We start from the raw sequence: 23,860 nt of genomic DNA, 5'->3' as shown, positions 1-23,860 counted from the left end.
TTAACCAAATTCAAAGAAAATGACAGAGTCACTACCTGGTGAGTCAATTCTAAGCTTCCTCACCAGGCTCACCTCAGAACTGGATGCTGTATAAAAGGAATATATCTCCATTAAAACAGGTGCTCAATAGAGTATTGTTCCTACCATGCCCAGTAAGCTCCAAGCTGCCCCTAGACCTGAATCACCTTGGACCTGGGACACAGACATTGAAGAAATTTGGATAAAATACCAACATCTCCAAGGAACGGAATCTAGAATGAGGCTTTCCTTCTTCAGCTACTTCTCTCTAAGTTTGCCCTTGCAGAATGCTATGAGAGGAGCTCCCCTTCTTTAACAAAGAGCAACTGGTATACCCAGACAGTAGAAAGCTCTTCTTCTAAGGGCCAAGGTTGCCTTTCTCCAGGCCACCACACACAACTGTGCATCCCTTACTTGTGAACCTACCGAGCACCTGTGAAGTACCCTGTTTATTGCCATGGAAGGTGGGGGAGAAAAGACAGTGCAGTACAGTGGTTAAAGCACAGGGACCCCTGGAGCCAAATGACTGGGTTGAATCCTGGCTCCATGACTTCTCAGACAAGTGGCCCTGGACAAGCTATTTGATCTCATCTTAAAGTAAGGATGATGATGGTACCTACCTCATAAAGTTGCTGTGAGGACTAAACAAGTCAATTCACATCAAATACTCAGAACAATGTGTGGCTAATAGTAAATGCTATTATTATTGTAAGCATGGTCAGGCTATCAGTCGAACTCTAAAGCAGTGAATGTGCAGAGGTTAAAATTTATTTAACACAGAATCTGTTAAAATGAAGATTCTGATTCAGGCCATGTGGGGGTGGAGCCTGAGTTCTGTATTTCTGACCAGGCCTGGGTGACACCAAAGCTGTTGCTCCACCGACCACACTCTGAGAAGCAAGGCCATAGAGCATGCTGGTCAGCCTTGGGGGGCGGGCGGGCGGGTCACAGCAACCTCACCCAGCCATGCTGAAGTATGAGATGCTCTTAAGCAGTTACTGGATTTTCATCGGAGTAGGGTGATCCTTGTCACATCACTCTTGTCAGGTAACTTATGTGATCAGTAAAGTGCATGAAGTCAGCATTGTATATAGAAAATACCACACACTAATTGATATCAGGGTCCTATAGGATTCTTTACCACGATTTTTCTTTTTCTTTCTTTTCTAGACATACACCTACACTGTGCTGCCAGGGAGCAGAAGTGATGTATGCTGGTGTCTCCTTCCAGTAACAATAACAGCTATCTAACAGAGGTATTGAAAGGACTCTGATGATTGTGACTCAATCCTGCAACATTACAGGAAGGAATGGCTTGGCATCAATTTTCCCTCCTGACAGCAGGGACTGTGTCATTACCACTCTTACTAAGCTTGCATCTTTAAAGGTTACTTATGGTCACCAACTGGCCAACCCATGTCTTTGCCATGGCCATTATTTTCCTTGGCCTGTTTGATGCCACCGATTATTCCCTTCTTTTTGAAACTCTCTCCCCCCTTGTCTCTGTGACAGATGTACACCTGTAGTTCTTCCACTTCTGCAGTTAGTTCTTTGCTTTCCTTCTCCTCCTTCCCTTCTGGATCTCTTTTAATCTGGAGAATATTACAAACACAAAAAAAAATGCAGTTGCTGCCCATGGAGAGCTGTAAGCTAGATGGAGAGGCAGACATGGAAACAGCTAATTGCAGAAGTGGGTGACAACGTTCCTAAGAATTATGCCCAAAGAACGGTGGGAGCATAATGAATGGTGGGAGAGGAATGTACATGTGAGCTCTGTCAGTGGGTGAGGCTTCCTTCTGCTCTTTTATTCAGTTAGTCTTCCTCCCCTTGTGTGGCTGTGTCTAACTCTGTTTTTCTCAGGAAATTCATTCACTCCCTCCTAAAGGCTCAGTAGTCACCACCATTAGATGAGCCCAAATTTCCAATTATACTTTCTTTGCCCTCTATTTTAAGTTCAAGTCATACTGCTCTATAAACCTACTAGATATTTCTGCTGGGTTGTCCTACCTTGCATCTCCTCACACTCAAGAAACCTAAACCTGAACTCATAGCCTTCTCCCTAAAGCCAGTCCCCACAAGGCTCAACCCTGGCTTACTTCTTCACCAACTGCAGACAGTTCTTCATCCCATAGCATACCTCTTCCCACTGCAGCCACTGCTGTCCTTGCCATCTCCTGCCTGGATTGATTCACTGGGCTCCCTGTCTCCAGTTCCCTTCCACTCCAACCTATTCTGCAGCACTGGCCCACTACTCATCCTAAAACTGCCCTGCTCAGAAACCTGCAGTGGTTCTATCACAGAGGGTAGATCTGAACTCCCTTTTCCATGATCTGCATTTGGGAGTACCCAAAATTTATTTGCAGAAAAAAATGAAACCAGGTTACAAATATCGTAAGAGTAGGTTCTAGCAAGAAACAGGTGGTTACCAAGATTGGGAAGGAGAGCAGTGGTGGGGAGGGCCATCTTGAGAAAGAGATGTGATGATGCCAACCCAGTGGCCTGAAGGGAAGGATCTAGGGACATAACAACTCTCACCTCACCCTCCTCCATCCTACTGAGCTCTTGCTCTGCTCCCTATTGGTTGGATCTAACTGAAAGCCAGAGAGCAAGGCAGCCTTTTGCTGTACTCCATCTGGTCAGCTCTCCCAGGCCTGAGAGCAGAGTAGAGAAGGGTGGAGAGTAGATGTGGTGGGGCAAATGGAACAACGTGGGCAGACAGAACAATGAGTTTAGGGTAGTTGGCAAGGTGTCACCATCACCATTCTCTTAGGAGGAACTAACCTATTTGGAAAGCTTCTGAGTTTTGTGAGTCAAGAAGTCCCCTCCTGAGGAGGGTCCTCTGACTCTAATTCACTAGCCAATCAGAGTTGGTCCTCATCTTCTAAAGACATACCTGACTGACATTTAAAAATGAATGCTCCTATTGGCATTTCTGGTTGTGACTATCATCACCACCATCACCACCACCACCACCATCATCAACAACATCAGATTGTGACTATTGGTCTAAAGCTTACTTCTGATTCACATGAACCAGTTTGGCCTGGCTAGAAATCAGAGGTGTGATAAATCTCACAGATTATGTTTTGTGCCTTCATTCAGCCAATGGAGAAATGAACACTTTTAATGGTTCACGGGCTTAATGGCTTTCAAAAGAAAATAGGTCTAGAAAGGAAGGCAGGCAGTTCTCTCTTGGTTAAGGAGGAAGTTTATCACACTGAGGTTCAAGGGTGCCTGATGTATTTTCTTATTGGAAAAGAGTCTTCCTATTAAAGGAGGAAGAACTCTTGCCTGGATAGCTTTCCTACAGTCTCAAGTTTTATTATTTTTTTACATGTTCTTATTAAAATGTCTTTATTCATTAGAGGGTTCCATTTCTTTTTAATTTAACCTTTCCATATTAATAAATTTATGCATCTCACAAGTGGTTTGATGAACACCAAAGGAGGACTGTTGCCCTAGGAAAGGGATGGCAAATACTGTGTTGCCTAATAAATTAAAAACTATAAGAGTAATTAAAATATCAACCTTCATGTTGAATTAATTTTTGTATTAGCAATATGGGTTGGAAAGAGAACTTCAGAGAAAAAAAGGTATTTAAAATTTCCTGATATTGGAGGAAAACAAATAAGGCAAAATGGAGACAAGATGTTCCAAAGTGAACAATAATGATAATATCAGTTACCATTTCTTGAGGACTCAGCCTTTGCTGGGCATTGTGCTAAGTGCTTTACATATATCATTTCATTTCTCCAACGATCTTGATAAAGATAAATGAACTGAGGGTTAGGCAAGACAGATAACTTGTCCAACATGACACACCTGGAGCTGGAATTAAACACTAAGCAAAGTTTACTTTAAAACCTTAACTGTTAGCTACTACCCAGGCAAGAATGGCAGGTATGCTGTACTACTTTCTGACCCTGCGCTGTGCCAGATGTTGTTTTCCATCATGGCCTCTTCCTCCTGTCCCAGATGGGGCCTTCTCATCTTTCTCAACGGTATCTCTCTCATGACAACTCTAATCCACTGGAAGTCATTGGGATCATGATTTGCCACCACTGTATATGCTGCCTCCCTACTGGTGACAAACTCTATCTTTCTGCTACAGGCAGAATAGGAAGCAGACTTCTTTTGGCACTTGCCAATGACGTAGAGGCCTGGGCCTGCACTTTTTCTTTTGCTTTAAACCTTTTTGAAAAAAAATTGTGAAATACAGCATACATACTCTCAGAAAAGTGCAAAAGAAAGAGGTTACAGAGTATAGTTTATCACAAAATAAAGCCATATAACTCTCACTCAGGTCAAGAAATAGAGTATCACCAGCTCTATAGAAGCCCCGCTCATGCCCCCACCTGGTAGTACCCCCTCCTCATCTAGCTAAACACTATATTATACTTTAGTGGCATGTTAAAAAGTACTATTTTTACAAAAAAAAAAATCACAAGTCTATCAATAGATGTAGAAAAAAAATTTCATGAAATTCAGCATTTATTCTCTAATCTTTTACATTCTTTTCTGTATTTCCCATTCTTTGATTCTCTGTGATTCATTCTCAATATTTTCCCCTGATCTCTCAATAGTTCAATCATTCTGTTTTTAGCTGTGCTAAATCTTTTCTAAATCCATTCATTGCATGTTTCATATTTGCTATTGTATTCTCCATATCTTTTTATATTTGGTTCTTTTCCATATCTTCTGGTTTTCTAGAAAATTATCAATCTTGTCTTTGATCTTTTTGAATAAAATAAAATTATTTTCAAGTCTATATCTGATAATTCCAATATCTGGATCCCCTTTGGGCCTATTGCTATTGTCCACAGTTTCTACTCATTTTCATTCCCATCTTGTCTCTTTGTGTGCCTAGTAATTTTGTATTGTGGGTTAGACCTTATTATTGTAAAATTGTTTTTCAAAATAATTTGAGAACTTTGATGATGTTCTTTCTCCAGAGAAGATTGATTTGTTTTTGTCAGGCACTTTTTTTCAAGTTTCAGAAAAGAGATTTAGATTATTTTGTTCAGCCTTTCTAGTTGTCCTCAGTAGGACAGTTGATCCAAATTACCTCATGTGCCATTTCAGAATGCAAAAGTGATCTGTACTTTTTAAGGAAGACTACCTAGGGAAGTCCCTTCATTATAATTTTCCCTATTACCAGATCCAGGTAACTGGGACTCTGAATACAGGGACATATTAAAAAGGGTAGGAAAATCTCTGCTAGTCAAATTCTCTTAGTGCCAGACCCTGGATAGAGCTTATTGGAGTGAAGTTTCTGTGGACTGGCTAAATATAGAGTGAAATACCTGGTAATAAGATTAAACAGGAGACAGTGATGGTTTGGTTACCGTCACTCCTCACTCTTACTCCTTCTTTCAGAAAAGTGTAAAAGGTGCAGATTTTAGGAAAATTGAAAAATATCTCCATGATTCAGGTGGCAAATGGGACATGCTTACAGTTATCAGGTTATCAGGTTGGATGAGTTACTAAGATAGTCCTGATTTTATCTCTCTCTTTTCCAACAAACACCATTATACCCAGGCAACTCACAGCTTTCTCTTCCCTAGCTGTTCTTGAGGTGGAGTTTAACAAAGAGACAAGCTTTTTTATTGATGCCAACTTATGGTGACTCCGTACACTAAAGTCAATCTTTCTATGAAACTCAAACAAAATGTTCTTAGGATTCCAGACTTATTTATTTCCCTTTCTGGCTCAAATCACTAGTGACTCAGTGGAGGCTTTGGCTCTGATCAAATCTTCTATATAGGGGAAAATCTCCAAGCATTATGCTTAGTGTTTTGTTTTGTTTAAAGAGATTTCAGATTTACTGGAAAAGATTGCCAGACTATTTTCTCTTCTGCTTCTAATAGCTGTGTGACCTTGGCAGTTATGTCACCTTATTGGATCTAGGTTTCAACATCTTTAAGAGAGGATATTAGATGAGAAAGCCCACTCTGGATCTAAAATTTGCTGGGTTATTTTCTAAATATCTTAAGAAAGATTCTAGTACTTTTCCTTCTTCCAACTATCACAGTGCCTTATATATAGTAAGTCCTCAATAAATGTGTGACAAATGAATTAATACGTAACTTTTATAATATAACACAGAATTATATATTACATAAGAAATAATTCCATATATAATTTATATGTTTGGGGACTACTTTACATCTGCTAACAGAGTAGTCATCAATTTTGAGATTTAAAAATCAAGTACACTTCCATCCCTAGCCATTTTGGAGAAACTAATAGCATAATAGCCCTTATACCATAAACATTAAAAAAAAATGGGCAAATAATATTATAGCATAATAGCCCTTATACTATAAACATTAAAAAAATGGGCAAATAATATGAGGAAATTATTTTCAGAAAGTGGACATAAAGCAGCACAGGGCTGTAATCCCTGAGAGAACTGAAACTCATGAGGTAAACACCACAATTCTGTGACTGGGAACAATTTTCTCACTATAGCACCAAGAGCTATAGTCCAAGCAGACAGACTACTGCAGGCCCACTAATCTGAGAAGGCAGAGATCAGATCAGAATTTGGGGCAGCTGTAGTGGCTGTGGTGTGACATCAGAGAAGAGGCAGCTGGGTAGATAAGAAGCCCTAGAAGTTTGTGTAGGGGTTCCCTGTGTGTCCATGGCTTAGGGCTAGGTCATGCCTGTGCACAGTGAAACCACTGAGGGCTATCAGATAGCAGCTGTTACAGGGTTTAAAAGCAGAAAGAAATACTATAGGTGAAGCAGTGCTGAGGAAAGAGCAGTGTCTGTAGGATGGCATTCTGGGCCTGTCATAGTGGAGAGGTCTAGTTAATATCTCATTAATACCCTGGGAATCTAACTGAGACACCAGAAAGGTACACCTGGAATAAGTAACCTACCCTACAGTAAGACTAACTCTTTTTTTTAAGAAAAAAATTTTATTTATTTACTTGAGAGAGAGAGAGAGAAAGATAGTGAGAGAGAGCACAAGAAGGGGAGAGAGGGAGAGGCAGGCTCCCCAGTGAGCAGAGAGCCCAACATGGGGCTTGATCTCAGGACTCCAGGATCATGACCTGAGCTGAATGTAGACACTTAACTGACTGGACCATCCAGGGGCCCCAGTAAGACCAACTCTTGACAAAGCCTGTAAGGAGCTTTGACAAGATCTGAAAGGAAAATGGAGTTTAGAGGTTGAAGGGCTTTGGCTTTTAATCAGTTTGCACCAACAAGCGAAAAGCCAAGCCTACAAAAGTTCATGGTGGTCAGTCAGTAATTGAACTGCCTGCTGAACAATCAACACTCTTAGTAAGATGATAGAATCCAGTTCTCTATAACATATTATTCACAATTCCAGTATTCAGAAGAAAATCACTAGCTATAATAAATAGGAAAATGTGATACATAATCAAGAAAAATCTTTCAACAGGGAGCTTAAAATGAGATTGCTCAGATGTCAGACTTAGCAGACAAGGATTTTAACCAACTGAGCCACCCAGGCGCCCTCAGACAAGGATTTTAAAACAGCTTACAAATGTTTAAAGAATTAAAGAAAAATATATTAAAAGAATTAAAGAGTTATATGGTCTTAAAGAGAAACAGATAGGGAATTTCACAGATAAATTGAAAACATAAAAGAAATCAAATGGAGATCCTATAAAGAGTAACTGAAATGAAAAATTTATTGAATACATTTAATGAAGATGAAGTCAGCAGAGGAAAAAGTGAGTGAACTGGAAGAATAATCAACAGAATTTATTTGATCTATGAAACAGACCAAAAAAAAAAAAAAAAAAGAAAGGAAGGAAAAAAAAACAACCTGAAGAAAACTGAACAAAGCCTCAGGGACCAATGAGATAATATAAAATCACTTAACATAGTATAATTGTGGTCTCAGAAAGGGAAGCATGAGCTTGGAGCAAAAAAATACATAGATATTTGAAGAAATAATGGCCTCAAATTCCCCAAATTGATGAAAGCCTTCAACTTATGAATGAATCTGAAAGCGCAGAGAACTCCAAGTAGGAAAAATATAATGAAAACAACAAGGGACATTGTAGTTAACTGCTAAAAGCCAAAGACAGAAAATCTAGAAAGCATTCAAGAAAAAAAAGAAACATGTACAGGGGAACCATGATAAAAATATCAATACCTTTCATCAGAGACAGTGGAGGCCAGAGAAAATGGAACAGCATCTTTATAGTTCTGAGAAACAAAATGTGTCAAACAGGAATTGTATATCCAGCTAAAATATTCCTCAAAAACAGGATGGAATAAAGACACAAGCAGAGAGAAGTCTGCAGCAGCAGATCTGTGTCATATAAATCCTAGGGTGGGGGAAATGATACCAGAAGGAAACTTGGATCTACAGAAAGGAATGGAGAGCACTAGAAATGACAAATGAGGGGGTAAATATAAAAGACTATGCTTATGTTTTTTCATAATTTACTTAAAAGGAAAACTGACTGTTTAAAGCAAAAAATATATTAACACTGTAGGATGGGGTTTAAATACATATATAAGTAAAAAAGACATATAACAATCACACAGGACGGGGGGTTTGGGTAAATGAAATTATACTATTGTTAAGTTATTACATTTGTGATACACAATTCAAATGTATGAATTTTATTGAATATAAATTATACTTCATTAAAGTTAATTTTTAAAAATCAATTGCAGTATTTCCCCTTTTCTAACCAGTCCAACTTGGAGCCTGAGGTAGGTAGAGAGTTGGACACACAGGAATACTAATAGCTAATATTTGCTGAATGCTTCTTATGTGTTGAGCACAATTTTAAACCCTTTATGAGCATTTATTTATTTAATTCTCACGACAACTCTGTGGAGTAAATGCAGTTTTAACCTCCATTTTATAGATCAGGAAACTGAGGCATATAGCTAGTAAGTGGCGGCTCTGGGAATCTGAACCCAGGTAGTTGGACTCCACTGTCTATGTCCTCACCTACTAATTGTCATGGATCAGCAGGAGGGAACAAACCAAGAATAACAGGTACCTGGGGCTCATGCTCTGTGTATTGATCATTTCATGGGACACTGACCCACTGTATCTTCATTTTCTAACCCCTCATTTTTCCTTCCAGCACTTATAACGCATGGGTCACTTGTAAGCCTAAGTGGCCTTTATTATTATCATTATTTTAAATTAGGTTACAGTCACCTTGCTGCTGGCTATTATTTCATGTTTAGGGATCTCCAGGAAAGGGCCAGGCACAAAAGAGACTCAATCATAGAGCTTGCTGAGTTTAGGAAGCTCTTTCTCCTTCTGTGAGCTGCCACCTGCCACAGTCCTGGGCACATGATCAATGCTTAATAAATATTATTGACTGGGACAACCCTGGGTGGCTCAGTCGGTTAAGCATCTGCCTTCAGCTCAGGTCATGATCCCAGGGTCCTGGGATCAAGCCCCACGTTAGGCTCCCTGCTCAGCGAAGAGCCTGCTTCTCCCTCTTCCTCTGCCTGCCGCTCTGCCTGCTTGTGCTCTCTCTCTCTGTCTGTCAGATAAATAAATAAAATCTTTATAAATAAATAAGTACATATTGTTGACTTACTATATGACATGTTCTCCCACCTCTGGCCTGATTGCTAATGTCTTGGGAGCTAAAGAGTAAAGGGATTTGCCAAAGGTCATGCCCTGTCAATGGCTGCATCTAGAATTGGTGAGTAAAAAAAAAATTCTCAGGGTATTGCTGTTCTCTGCCATTGAAGCATGTGATGATATGGCTCAGAAGAATTTTAGGGTTAATACAGTTTAACCCTTTCACTTCCCAGATGAGGAAACTGAAGGTCAGAGGTTAAACAATAAGGTCACTTCGCTGGCCAGACTTAGATTCTGGTTTCTTCACCTGCAGACCCAGAGTGCCTTCCACTTTTTCACAAGTCCCTAGGTGGCAATGATACCATTTCTCATTAGCCCCTGTAACCAAAGAGGTTCTCACCAACCATCAAAATGTAAATAGACCAGCACCCTAACTATCAATTGTCCTCAATCTTGAAAGCCACATGGAGCATCCTGATGAGAAAATGTGCCCTCCTCTAAACCACAGTGACCTGAGTCCTACAGGGAGTATTCCTGACTTGGGAAATAGTCTGAACCCATCTCTGTTCATTACTCTGGGAGAAGCACTTGGGACTATATTTGCCTATCTATAAATTAGGGATAATCTCCCTGCCTTCCTGGACCACGGGGCTGATTAATCAGCCAATAAAGCTCTTGCAGTCTGAAAGCCTTGCACTGATGCTGAATATTGCTTTTAGTTGGTGGTAACCCTAACATTTATCACCATCTACATTTTGTTCTTAAATCAAAAAGGGACATTTTCATCACGGGGGAATGTCTGTGCTTTCCTTTAGTAAATATGAGAAGTTATTGTGTGATTGGATGCATTCTTTGTCATTATTATTTTTTAAGCTGCTGTATGTAGAACACCAAATAATAGAGATTTTCCCAGTTTAGTCAGGTACTGTTACTGATATCCAATAACCTCTCAGTAAAACTCCATGACAACAGGGCCTGGAACTTTTGAAATATGCTCATTGTTTAAATTAAACTTGTTTTTGCTGCATTTGGGTCATCTTCCTTTCCTTACTACGTGATGCCATGGCTCATCACAATCCATAACCTCTCTCTTCAAGAGGTGGATTTAAAGGAGTCTGTTGCTAGATGCTCCTGGGCCTTGAGAGGTAAAACCTCATTCCTGTCCATGGAATACTCATCACTAATCTCACTTTGTAGATAAAGAAACCGAGGCAATGTGAAGCAGCGAACAGAGAGGTTCGTAGCAGAGCTGGGGTTGTAACTGTGCCCCTGACCTCCTATTCTGGGGCATCTGGAAGGGAGGGGTCAAGAGCTCCCAAATCAGAGGAGGGGGTGCAATAGTAGAATCATGCTGTGTGACATGGGAGAGGGATGGGCATCAACTCCCAGCTGCCTTGAACATGACAGGTTTTGGGGGACCGGGGTGGGACCCTATTCTGAATTCTGTTCTGTTTCTGGTAGACAAGGAATGCCAATACCAGGGAGCTGACTTCAGACTCCTCACAGCAAAGCAGGCCAGCCAACCTGTTTGGAATATTAAGACGCCGCACTGTTTAGAGCTGTCCTCCAGAGGGTCTGCCCTGCCTTAGTGAACACAAGCAGAGCGGGCAAGTGGGAGGGAGTGCTGACAGTCCCTCAGGCCTCCCTCTTGGGGTGGCTCTGAACTAATGTGTGCGTGAGAGCTCTGTGAGCTCCAAACGCTATAGGAAACTGGAGGGTCCCATCATGGGACTCCTATCAGTCTTCTTACAGGGGGTGTAGGAATTGAGTCCCGTCTGCCTGCCACCAGGGAACCGTGTGACTTCGAGAAGGCCATTTAAGATGTCTCGCTGCAGTGTTCTCACCTGTAAAGTGGAAACTTAGTTGGATCAGATATCTAATGTCCCTTCCACTCAGACGTTCTTCAGGAATGGCACCATGAGAGGAATGCACGGAACAAGGCTTCCTGTTTTAGTAAAAGAAAGTAGCAGACGAGGGACCTAGAAGATGCTGCAGACAGGATTTCTGCATGGGATGGGCAGCTTCTGGTCCCTCCTAGGGAGAAGTAGAGAGAGGGATGGACTTAGGCCCCTGCCCCCAACCTTGTATCAAGTAGCCTCGTAAGTGGTTTAAGGTCCCTCATTTCGGTTTTAGGTCCCATGACATATAAGATTCCTTTAGGACAAAAGGGATGAAAAGGCAGAGAAAGCAAATTAGAAAGTGAGGGAAGAAGAGGCGCCAAGTCCAAGGAAATGAAAGGGGAAGAGGAAGTAGAGGGTGGAGAGGCAAGAGGCCTGCTACTGGCAAGGGCCGTCAGCTGGTGTAGAGAGGAAGAGCGTGTGGAAGGGACGAGACGCAGAGGCCAGGCAGGTCAGGCCCTTCAAGTTACGAGGGAGAACAGTAGATCCGGAGCTAACCGACCTGCCCAAGGTACCTGAGCGAGGTGGGCGTGAAGGCAGGGCTGGAATGAGTCTTCTGTCCACTTCAGGCTTAAGGCCTGCCACCTCACCTGCAACATGCTGGTACTTTATGGAATTGTTACATGAACCAGAAGAAAGGGAGGTCCGGGAAGTGATGACACAGGCAGAAGAAAACAGCAGGGGGCGGGGAGAGGACAATGTGCACTCAGCCTCTGCTCTGACTCATGGGTCCTTCTCTGGGTCGTAGGTTTCAAAGCTGTAAATTTCAGGGGCTGAGTGACTTGATTTGCAAATATCAACTCTAGGCAGGCTTTCCCTCATCAAATCTGGAACAGTGAGGTGTCCTTAAATTCAGTGAGGGAGCTTTTGCGGACCATCTCTGGTACCTGAGCACTCCTCCTCCCTTGCAGGGCAGGCACCCCCCTGGGAACACTGTCCTGGGAGCAGTAACGGTGACTGCAAATCCACTGTGGCCCACCTTACCGAAGAGCAAATTTCAGGCAGGATGGCATAACTGCTTTTGAACCATCAAAGTGTAAAACACTCAGAAGAGTTGTTTTTAGCAGCTCTAATATGCCCCAATGGGTCTGAATTAACTGGCAGCATTTGCTAATCAGTGTGGCCAATTTCACAGTTACTAATCCCCAGGAGGGGAGAAGCCATTCTGAGGGAAAAACTGCATTACGGGATGAGTATGGTTCACCTGGGTATTTGGGCGCTCAGGTGAGTTTGTAACTTTTGCAGCAGGAAGTCAAGAATGCATTCTCTCAATAGCAATAAAGGCAGGTGTGGTAGGTGTTCTGTAGTGTAAGGTCTCTGGCAGAGTGCTCAGAGAACAGGATGCCCTGGACCTGGCCTCCGGAAAGGAGGCTGGGCAGGGTGGGAGAGGGTAGGCTGCTTTGGTCTGGTTCTGACCCCAGCTTTGCCACCAGCTAGCTGTGTGCAGGGTGGCTTACTGAACCTCCCTGGAGTCTAAGATCTGCCATCCATTCTCATACTCTTTGAGGAGATTCCCGAGGCATTTTGCTGTCTCTCTGCAATGCAGTCTTTTGGATGTTTCCAGCGGAGAGGAAAGAACAGTCTATTTAGAAAACTGCCTTACTGGCCTGGCATCCAGGACCCACTGTGGTTTGCTCCATGCCGAAACTGCCTCACCCGGTTCTCACTATGTCCTCAGTGGAGGACCGGTCCACACGGAGACCTACATGCTGGCCTGGGCTGGTGACCCAAACGAACGAGGTTTTCACCCCGAATGTCCTTTCATCTCTATCCCTATGTCTTCTACCAAAAACTTAAGGCTCATTTCAAATACTGTCTCCTCATAAAGCTTTCCTGGGCTGCCACAGTCCCTGGGAAACTCCCCCTTGAATCTACTTCACTAGCATACATAATGCCTCTCTGGTAGTTTTTGGTCTCATGTTGCTATTTAACTCTTAAATGTTCTTTACCATTTAAGTATATTTCTTTGGAGCACCTGGGTGGCTCAGTTGCTTAAGCGTCTGACCCTTGGTTTTGGCTCAGGTCACCTTCTCAGGGTCGTGGGATTGAGCTCCGTGCTCAGTGCAAAGTCTGCTTTAGACTTCTTTCTCCCTCCCACTCTGCCTGTCCCTGCTTGTGCTCTCTCTGTATCTCAAAAATCAATAAACAAAATCTTAAAGAAATAAAGTATATCTGTTTTGTCTTGATAGTGATTTTGTCGTGTTCTTCCATTTTACATGCCTTGTATAATATCATGTGATGGGATACAATGTAATGTAACCGCTACCATTTAACTGAGCACTTGCTAGAAGCAAGGCACTGTTTAAGTGCTTTGCGTGCATTAACTCGTTTAGTTTTTCTAACACCATATGAAATAGGTTCTACTGTTATTTCCATTTCACTGATGAGGAAGCTAAAGCACAGAAAGGCTTAGTAACTTATTTAAGGTCACAGAGTAAGTCGGTGCAGAAGCCAGGCAGTCTGATTCAAGAACTCTTGCTCAAAACCACTATGTCTTGTCTCTCCTGGCACTTTCTATCTGGTATCCAATCAACAGGTATTTGTTGGCTGACTGGTGTTGATTTGTTTTTCAGGAAACAGTTCTAATCTCAGCAAGAAAAAAATAGGAAGAAAGGGTTTGACTCCTCTCCACACATGGTCCTTACTGCTCCTTCTCACTTCTCAATTAGGAAGCAAACCCTTGTTTAATAGCTGTTTTCTGTTCTGTGTGATTCCAGAAATGACACTTTTAACTGAGAATCTTATAAATACTCCTATCAGAGGGAAAGCATGTCCCATGAAAAGTCTCTATAGCATTCAAGTATCTTAACAGATGGGGATAGTATTCTATTTATCTCTGTGTCTCCAGGGCCTCATTTAGTGCTTGGCTTACAGAAAGTGCTCAATAAATGTTCACGGTGAATGGATGCTATTTTCTAAGGCTGGCTCTGGTTTTGCATGGAGGTGACTGCTCAAATCCCCTTCATTGTCAAATCAAGTTGGCTGCTAGGAGTTTCTGTCAAAGACCTCACAAATCCAAAAAACACTTTCTCACCTCCATCTGTCTGATCCCTTTATTCAATCCACTCCTGAAAGTTCTTCTCCAGGAGGGCATATGGGATTGCATGGAAAGGAGGAAATGACCCTTTGCTTATTGCCCCACAAACAAATGCACTCCCTGTTGTATACATTGCGAATATTTAATCACAACCCTCCATGTTATTCATAATGTTTGAACACAGTTCATGTTCACTGTGCAAAACATTTATTCCATATGGTCTATCCTTTGGTACAGTATGCATATGCCTCACAAGCAGTGGGAACTGAGATCCTTAATTGATGAAGCAAAATGGACAAAACTTTCAATTACACAGAATAGCATAGAAGGAGTCAATTAATTTGTACATCCAGAGTGAAATCACCTCTGAAAACTTATTGTGTACAACCCCAGGGCCACAGTCATTCTCCTTTCTCTTCATAATTTTCTAGAATGCCTCCCCTTATTTACCTTTTAGGATCTATTCCAAATGCCACCCTCCTTCAAGAAACCTTCCTGATTCTTTATCCCCATTCCCAAAAGTGTGGCATCTCCAAAGCATCCTTGTCACAGAACTCCTCACATTTTTCTGAAGCTTTTTTTCTGAGGCAGGGGGAGAGCACTCTCCAATTTTTGTTCTATACCATCATTTCTTTGAACAGGATCTTTTCTTCTACTTTTCAGTCTCTTTGAGAACACACTTAGCATCTGACTCGTTTCTTTCTTTTTTTTAATATTTTATTTATTTATTTGACAAAAAGAGAGAGATCACAAGTAGGCAGACAGGCAGGAAGAGGGAGGGGGAGAAGCAGGCTTCCCGCGGAGCAGGGAGCCCGATGCGGGGCTTGATCCCGGGACCCTGGGATCATGACCTGAGCCGAAGGCAGACGCTTAACTGACCTGAGCCACGGCAGGCGCCCCAGCATGACTCATTTCTGCATCTACTGTAACAGCTACCAGAATCTTCTATCAGGGGTGCACCCAGTAGGTTTTGTCAAATTAATATATGGCTTGCACCCTTACAATCAGCTCTCTCATTCCATAATCTGTGATCTTAAGATTTCAATGATGGGGCACCTGGGTGGCTCAGTTGGTTAAAATATCCGACTCTTGGTTTCAGCTCAGGTCATGATCTCAGGGTTGTGAGATAGAGCCCCATGTCGGACTTCATGCTGGGTGTGGAACCTGCTTAAGATTCTCTCTCTCCCTTGGCCCCTCCCCCTTCCTCTCTTTCTCTCCCTCTCTAAAAAAAAAAAAGATTTCAATGGCATTTAGTACACATATGGATGTTTAAAAAATAAGAGCAACTTTTTGGGTTTAGAGTTACATACCCACAAACCATCCAACTAACCTATTTATTATAAGAAATAACATATGTGTATATCCAAATATCACACAACTGTCACGAAGATCAAATAAGAAGAAATAAATACCCTCTGGAAATGCTAAAGAGGCATTTATAACTGGAAGGTGGTTTAGCATTAGAATTTGAGTGAGCTGGGTAGTTCTTAGTAACGGCTGCAGGTAGCGCTGCCCCTCAGCCATGAGGCGGCTGAGTAGAGGCAGTCATTCAGTCTACAGAGATTTATCTGGCATTGTAGATGCTGAGGATATAACAGTGAACAAATGAACAAAAATTGTCCTCACGGAGGTTATATTCTCGTGAGACAAGGGTAAACCTAAGTAAATAAACAAGTACATATACAGTGTGACAGATGGTGATGAGTAAAATGGGAAAAATAAAGCAGGGAGGGGGGCACAGGAGATATGAGCAGGGCTGACATGGTTGGGGAGAGTGGGTAAGATGACATTTCTGTGGAGACTGTCTGGTGAGCAGGCCAGCCCAGCAGAGAGCTGGGGAAAGGGCGTTGTGGACACAAGAAGCAGCAAGCGTGAAGTCTTGCTGGGTTTGGAATGTTGGAAGCATGGCAAGGAGGTCACGGAGGCTGGCAAGGAGGGACAGACAGAAGGGAAGGGTGGAGGGAGATGATTTCAGAGGGGAGACAAGGGAGACTGTGTAGGGCCCTGTGGGACTCTGGCTCTCATCAGTGAGGGAGGGGAGACTTGGGGGGCTTTGACCACAGCTGTGGTGTGTATTTTACAAGGATTTGTATTTCAAAAGGACCATGTTGGCTATGGTGCTGAGACTAAGCTGTGGCAAAGGGCAAGTGTGGAAACAGAGAATCCAGTTAGGAAGCTACTGTAATGATCCAGGTGAGAGGTGTTGGAGGTGGTAAGAAACAGGGAGTTTCTTGAAGGTATGGCTGATAGGATTTCCTGGAGGACTGCCTACAAAGGGTGAGAGAAAGTGGTAAGTCCAAGATTTTTGGCCTGCGTAACTGGAAGGATGAGGTTGACATTGACCAAGACAGGAAAGACTTTGACTTTGGGAAGATTGGAAGTTCTGTTATGGATGTGGTAAGTTCGAGATGCTGAGACATCAAATTAAAGGAATGGAATAGGCAGGTAGGTATACAAGTCTGGAGTTTAGAACAGAGGTCTGGGCTGGTAACATACAGTTTGTAGTTATTAGAAGACATTTAAGCAAGATTTAATGCCAGAAGGCTCAGGTATATCTAATGCCAGATACTCAGAACAGAGTATCCCTGAGATATAGAAGAGGTCTAAGGATCTAGACTGCAGCTCTCCAATGTTAAGAGGATGAGAACGTGAGGGGAGAATCAGCAAGTGATTCTGATAAGGAAAAGCAAACAAATTAAGAAAGAACCGTGTCCTGATAGCCAAGTGATGACAGTGATTCAAAGACAAGGGATGATCAGCTGCATCCAATGCTGCAGCTAGATCAAATACAACGGGCACCAGGGAACTAACCACTGGATTCGATAATGGGGAAATCACTGGTGGTCTTGACAAGAGATGTTTTACTGCAGTAATGGGGGAGAGAGCCTGACTGGTGTGGATTTTAAGAAAGAACGAGAAGACAAGAATTGAAGACAACAGATAGAGGCAACTCTTTCGAGGAGTTCTGCTGAAATATGAAAGAAGACACCTAAAAGTTCTACGAAATGGAATTTGTCTAGGTTTATAGTGGTAGGAGATATTGCTGACATCTTCCTGGATGATATCAACCAAACTAGCCCAGGGTACTTGTTCACCACGATCTACATACTTTACTATTTAAAAGTCACACAGACACTTCTCCAGGAGAAAGGGTGATGGGCTGGATTAGCCCCTTCCTTTAAGCTCCAAAAAGAGCTACTCTGTTGGCGACCCATGGAACACAAGACACAGTTGTTAGCCCTATGCGTAAGCATGAAGCCACCTGCAAGGCTGCCCACAACTGCAAAACCATCTCAGTGTGATCATCTTTAATGACAAAGCTATCTTCTTGGACTGCATGGCAGGTACTATTAGGGCCCTTATCCTTGAGGTACTGTACCATCTTCTTGATGAGAGGAATTCCAAGGTATGTTACCTCTTCCTGACCCCCACTCTACAGTTCTACCATAAATTAAATGCATGTGGAGATGGGGACACCTTCTTTAGGAAGTTTTTACAGTGGAACCCTAGCTACTGTATGTAATCTGATTCTCCTTTTTAATGCACTGAAGCATGAGTGACTCTCAACCATATGCACCTCTAATTAAGAATTTCTGTACTAGAGTCATTACTGTAACTATTTCTACTAATAAAACCCTCAATCTCTTTGTTTTAGACTGTACTGTTTGTTCACAATTATTCACCTTGCTTCTCTGTAGGTACAGTATAATTCTGTGTCCCATTATCCTTGGGACAAAGATAGCAATGTGACTTGCTTTGGCCTCTGGAAAGTGAGTAGCCATGATATAAGCCATTTTGAGCAAAAGCCTGAAATATGCTTGTGTGGCTTAGCTCTTTGCCCCCTTTTTGAGCATCTGCCCTCTGCCATGACAACAACATAGCCTACTGGATGCTTCTTCAACCTGGGCTCTAGCTAAGCCCAGAAAAGTGGCAGCTGGCCGACATCATCATGTAACATGACCAGGTATAAATGTTTCTGATTTTAAGTCACTGAGAATTTGGGATTGTTTGTTCCTATAGCAAAAAGCTGACTGATACACTCTTATTAGATTGTCAGATTCCTCAAGTATTTATTTTTTATGGTATGTCCTCATACCCAGAACAATGCTCTGAAAGTGTGGGCTCCTAATAAGCATGTACATAAGAGGGTAAGAGTCATTATGCCCACTGTAGTTTGGTTGGAAGTTTGGAATAGTTCATAGTTCCTATCACTGACACATTGGCTGCACCATCATATTAAGCTCCTTAAAGTCATGTTCAAAGTTATTCTCACCTTCCTTCTCATTCCTCGATTTTAGTCTACTGAGTTATGGCTGACTGACCAAGAAAACCCAAAGAATTTAGGCTTCACAAAAGGGAAATTGGATCTTGGCCATCATATTCAGTTGAACCTTGAACAATATGAGTTGAAAGGTGTAGGTCCACTTACAGGCAGACTTTTTTTGGATAATACAGAAACAGTACTGTAAATGTATTTTTTCCCACCATATGATTTTTCTTTCTTTTATTTTAAAGAATTTATTTATTTATTCGAGAGACAGCACGCATGAGAGAGTACAGGAGCAGGGTGGGGAGGGGCAGATGGAGAGGGAGGAATAGGCTACCCACTGAGCAGGGAGCCTGACTCGGGGTTCCATCCCAGGACCCTGGGATCATGACCTGAGCTAAAGGCAGATGCTTAACTGACTGAGCTGCCCAAGTACCCCTGTATGATTTTTTCTTTCTTTCTTTCTTTCTTTCTTTCTTCTTTCTTCTTTCTTTCTTTCTTTCTTTCTTTTCTTTCTCTCTTTCTTTCTTTCTTTCTTCTTTCTTTCTTCTTTCTTTTCTTTCTTTCTTTCTTTTTCTTTCTTTCTTTCTTTTTTCTTTCTTTCTTTTTCTTTCTTTCTTTCTTCTTTCTTCTTTCTTTCTTCTTCCTTCCTTCCTTCCTTCCTTCCTTCCTTCCTTCCTTCTTCTTTTTCTTTCTTTCTTTCTTTCTTTCTTTCTTTCTTTCTTTCTTTCTTTCTTTCTTTCTTTCTTTCTTTCTTTTTCTTTCTTTCTTTCTTTCTTCCTTCTTCTTTCTTTCTTTCTCTCTTTTTTAAAGATTTTATTTATTTATTTGAGAGAGAGAGAATGAGAGATAGAGAGCACGAGAGGGAAGAGGTTCAGAGGGAGAAGCAGATTCCCCGCTGAGCAGGGAGCCCGATGTAGGACTCGATCCCGGGACTCCAGGATCATGACCCGAGCTGAAAGCAGTCGCTTAACCAACTGAGCCACCCAGGCGCCCTCTTTCTTTCTTTAAAAAAGATTTTATTATTTATTTGAGAGAGAGAGAGCATGAGATGGGGCGGCAGAGGGGAGAGGGAGAAAACAGGCTCCCCGCTGAACAAGAAGCCCAATGCAGGGCTCGATCCCAGGACCCTGGGATCATGACCTGAGCTGAAGACAGACGCTTCACCAAATGAGCCACCCAGGCACCCCCCTGTATGATTTTCTTAATAACATTTTCTTTTCTCTAGCTTACTTCATTTAAGAATATAGTATAACACTTATAAAATATGTGTTAACTGTTTATTGTTATTGGTAAGACTTCTGGTCAGCAGTAGGTTATTAGTAGTGAAGTTTTGGAGGAGTCAAAAGTTATATGTTAATTTTCAACTGCGCAAGGTGGGGGTCAGCACACCTAATCCCCACATTGTTTAAGAGTCGACTGTATACTGTTTCCAGTCCTAGATGCCCTAAATGGTTAAGGCCAAGTAGAAAGAATCTGTTCCAAAAGTGTTTGTGTGGCTTAGCTCCATGTTCACTTTTGAGTTTAAGACAGACCACAAACTTTGCCCAGGGGGCCCCACTGCAGAGAAGGCATTCCAACTCTTGCCTTCATTTATCTAGTAAATTCCCCTAACTTGTACAGAGACCATTGTAGGCATGGTGCAGGAACGGAGACAATACAAGGCACAGTTCTGGGCTTCTGGGAGCTTATAATGTAATTGAAGAGATGGGATATATTTGTAAAAGTCTAAGACAGTCAAGAGTTTTATACTAGTTAATCCTTTACAAGAAGTTGTATTGTATGATAGGAGAGAAAGTTGGTTAGGAAGTCCCTAGTCCTGCGCTGCTGCTGGTTAGTTAGGTTTCTCTGGGAGAATATTTTCACTAATCTGTGCACGTACGGAAAGAATAGAACAGGTTAATACAAGGTTCTTCACGTTTCTATGGTAAAGGCTCGGTGTTCAGAGGACCTCTTTGTTTTCCTGTCCCCTGCTCCCATCTCCAAGCTTGTCTGGTTTCAGCCCAGTCATAGGGACCTCTACCTTGAGTTATGGGCCAGATCTGATGGAGCTGACTTGAGAGGGAAAAATCTCAGCACGCAAGTCCAGAATTATGCCCAGATTGCACCAATTGATCAAGGAGCAGTGGAATGAAGAGCTCTCTGAAAGTTGACTTAATCCCCAAGAGCAACTGGGGTTGTGCTTTGTTGGGGGTGACGCTGGATGCCCGAAGCTGCTGTTTTCAGTGCCTGGGGTTCATCCATAGTGGGGCAGGCTTCTGGAGGAAGAGGTAGAAGACAGGCTGTCCACCGGACTGATATCTGGATAGACAATATCTCTCCAACGCCCTCTGGCCTGATTCAGAGAGCTGAACACCCTCCACCCTTGGGCAAAACCAATTCTCACAAAGGCAGGCAGCCTGTCCATAAATAGGACTTCTGAAGCCGGAAATGTCCCATTTGACATGAAAGAAGGAGAGGGTTGAGAGAAATGGCAAATAGAACTTTTTGAACATCCACTGATGCTTTTCTGATTGTTCTCTGGAAAAATACAGAAAGTAGAGATAATCTCATTGGCTAAAATACCTTGAGCCTGAGCCTCAGGGATTAGCCTTTTCTGCTCACCAGGCTCCTCTGCTGCAAATGTATTTAAATCCCCAGCCCAGGGCCTGGGGAGGGAGTGGGGGTGGGGCTCAGATGGCCAAGGGATTTCTTTCTTGGGGTAGCCTGTCTTCATTTGGCTGTTTAGCTGCTGTGGATTCTTTCCAGGGGTTTACAGGAGCTGCGGCCACAGTGTGTTCTCATGGACTCACATCAGAGTTAGGTTCTTTAAAGCAAAGGATTTCTTTTAAGAAAAAACACCTCCGTTTATATGGAATCAATTTCCTGGCAAAGTGCTCCTGGCAACTCAGCACAGGACAGCAGGGGGTGGGTGACAAGATACCACTGTGAACCAGAAGAATGGCTTTACTTACTTGGGACTCCAGACACCAGGCGCAAGGGACGCAGCACACGGAATGCCCTCAGTGCCTTCACGTCAAATCCAGCTCCTTTCCCTCCCAGAGCATTTGCCCCGTCGGCTTTGGTTGCTTGTTCTAAAATTGCACTAAAAAGCCTAGAAGAGAGGAAGGGGAGATGGAGCTGTCAGACCCTGAATTCTCTGAAGGAAGCTTGGGAGAGCAGAGTTTGCAGGCATCCCTAGCCCAGGAACCAGAGCAAGGTGTGTGCGTGGGAGGGACCGTGACCTAAGATGACATCCCCTCAGTGTGGGTATTGCCCAGCCAAGGGCATCACCACTGCCCAGAGAGGTCTGAGAGGTGATGGGCGGGCCCTTTGCAGTCATAAAGCCGTGCACGAACACAACTGGTTTTGTGTAAGCTGGGTGGCCTGGACAGAAGTGTAAAGTTGCTAAAGTTTGCTGGAGTGTCTCTGTCCCTTTGCAGTGCCCTCTCTCCACTCCATGGTTTCCTGGTTCCTGCCCTCACGTGGCCAGGAACCACAACCACACCCTCTCTCGTCCCCACACACCTCCATACTCCAAATGATTCCCCTTTGATTTTGCCTGGGCACAAATAGAAGATCCCATAGACATTGGCTTTGTGCTGCAGATACAAGGATGGGAAACTAACTACTGGCTTTAGCAACATGCAGACTCCTGAGACGTTGAAAACATCTGTTTTGGAGAAGTGATGGGGACAAATGCCTAATGGATACGGGCTCAAGAGAGGATAGGAAGAAAAGTCTGAGATAGCTCTAAAAGAAATATGATGCAAACCACAAACACGAGGCATATATGTAATTTAAACTTTCTAGCAGCCACGTTAAAAAAGTAAAAATGGGCGAAATTAACTGTGATAATGTATTTTATTTACTACAACATAACGAGAATATTATCATTTCAACTGTAATAAATACAAAGAATTTTTCATGAGATGTTTGTTACTCCTTTTGTGCTAAATCTTCGAAATCTGCTCTATATGTTACATGGACAGTGTGTTTCACCTCTGATTAGCCACATATTCTGTACTGAGTGGCCGCATGGCTGGTGGCTGGTGGCTACAGTATAGACAACACTTCCGAGGAATTTTGCTGTAAAAGGTAGTAGAAGAAAAAAGATGGCTGCCAGAAGAGGGTGTGGAGTCAAGAGAGTCGTGTTTGTTTTTAAATGGGAGATCCAGCGGCATTTTTATATGTGACAGGAGTCATGCAACAGAGACAGACAATCTGACCATGCAGAAGAGAGAGAACAATTACTGGAAGGATTGCTATCCTGCAGGAGGCAAAAGGGATATCTTGCACCCTGAGGGGTATTGGCCCTAGATAGGGGAAGGCTGGTTTATCATGGTTCAAGTGGGAAGGTACATCATAGGGGTACAGATGTTCCCCGTGGTTACATGTGTTTTCTCAGGGAAACAGGTAGCAAGGTCATCGGCTGAAAATGTAAATGGGGAGCAGGTATTGGAAGTTTAAAGGGGGAGGCTAAGGTATAAAAGACTCACCAAAGAAAGTGGAGGAGTGAATGGAGTAGCACATAGAATAGGGTTGCCAGGTATCATCAAGGACCTATTTGAAGTTGGTGGTCACAAGTGTCAAGTGAAACCCATCAGCTCAGCTTTGCAGGTTTCTCTACCCCTTTTAGTGGCACAGCTTCAGGTACCAGATGGATTTCCATCTAGCTGGATTTGATTAGGGTTGGTGTTTTTCCAAATGAGCAAGGTAAGTGAAGAGAGGAAGAAGGCAGTTGACTGTACACGCAAGTGAGAGACTGTGATGGGGCTGGGCATCTAAGCTGGTTAAAAGGAGGACTGGACACAATGGGCAGAGGAACAGAGAGAATGGGACAGGATGAATGGATTGTCAGGGTCAAAGTGCTAGAGGAGTAAGCTGGAAAGAGGGCTGGTAGTGTTTCCAGAGCAGGGTGTTTGGTTTGAGATTATGGGGGAGGGTGCAGTTATTAGTTACGGCAGGGATACTGGCTATCACCATGAGAGTGGGCATCTAAGACAGATGGAGTCAGGATCCCTGGGCGGGGGGTTGGGCGGATTTAGATATCAAGGAACCAAGATGCTACTGGAGGTGACAACAGGAATAGTGAGGTTGGAGAGAGTTGGGAGTGAGCC

General features: G+C 42.8%; 1 protein-coding gene across 1 annotated transcript in view; it reads right to left on the bottom strand.

Annotated features, from left to right (window-relative positions):
* Window positions 1-23,860, bottom strand: part of CACNA1C (calcium voltage-gated channel subunit alpha1 C) — a 650,688-nt gene that overhangs the window by 235,880 nt on the left and 390,948 nt on the right. Inside the window, 1 exon segment of the mRNA XM_027592946.2 lies at window positions 21,716-21,855. Within this exon segment, the coding sequence (XP_027448747.2) occupies window positions 21,716-21,855 (140 nt within the window).

This window comes from Zalophus californianus, chromosome 9 (genome assembly GCF_009762305.2).
Source record: "Zalophus californianus isolate mZalCal1 chromosome 9, mZalCal1.pri.v2, whole genome shotgun sequence".
Classification (NCBI taxonomy): Eukaryota; Metazoa; Chordata; class Mammalia; order Carnivora; family Otariidae; genus Zalophus; species Zalophus californianus.
The sequence above is the reverse complement of the archived record's forward strand: the minus strand, read 5'-3'. Positions and strand labels throughout refer to the sequence as shown.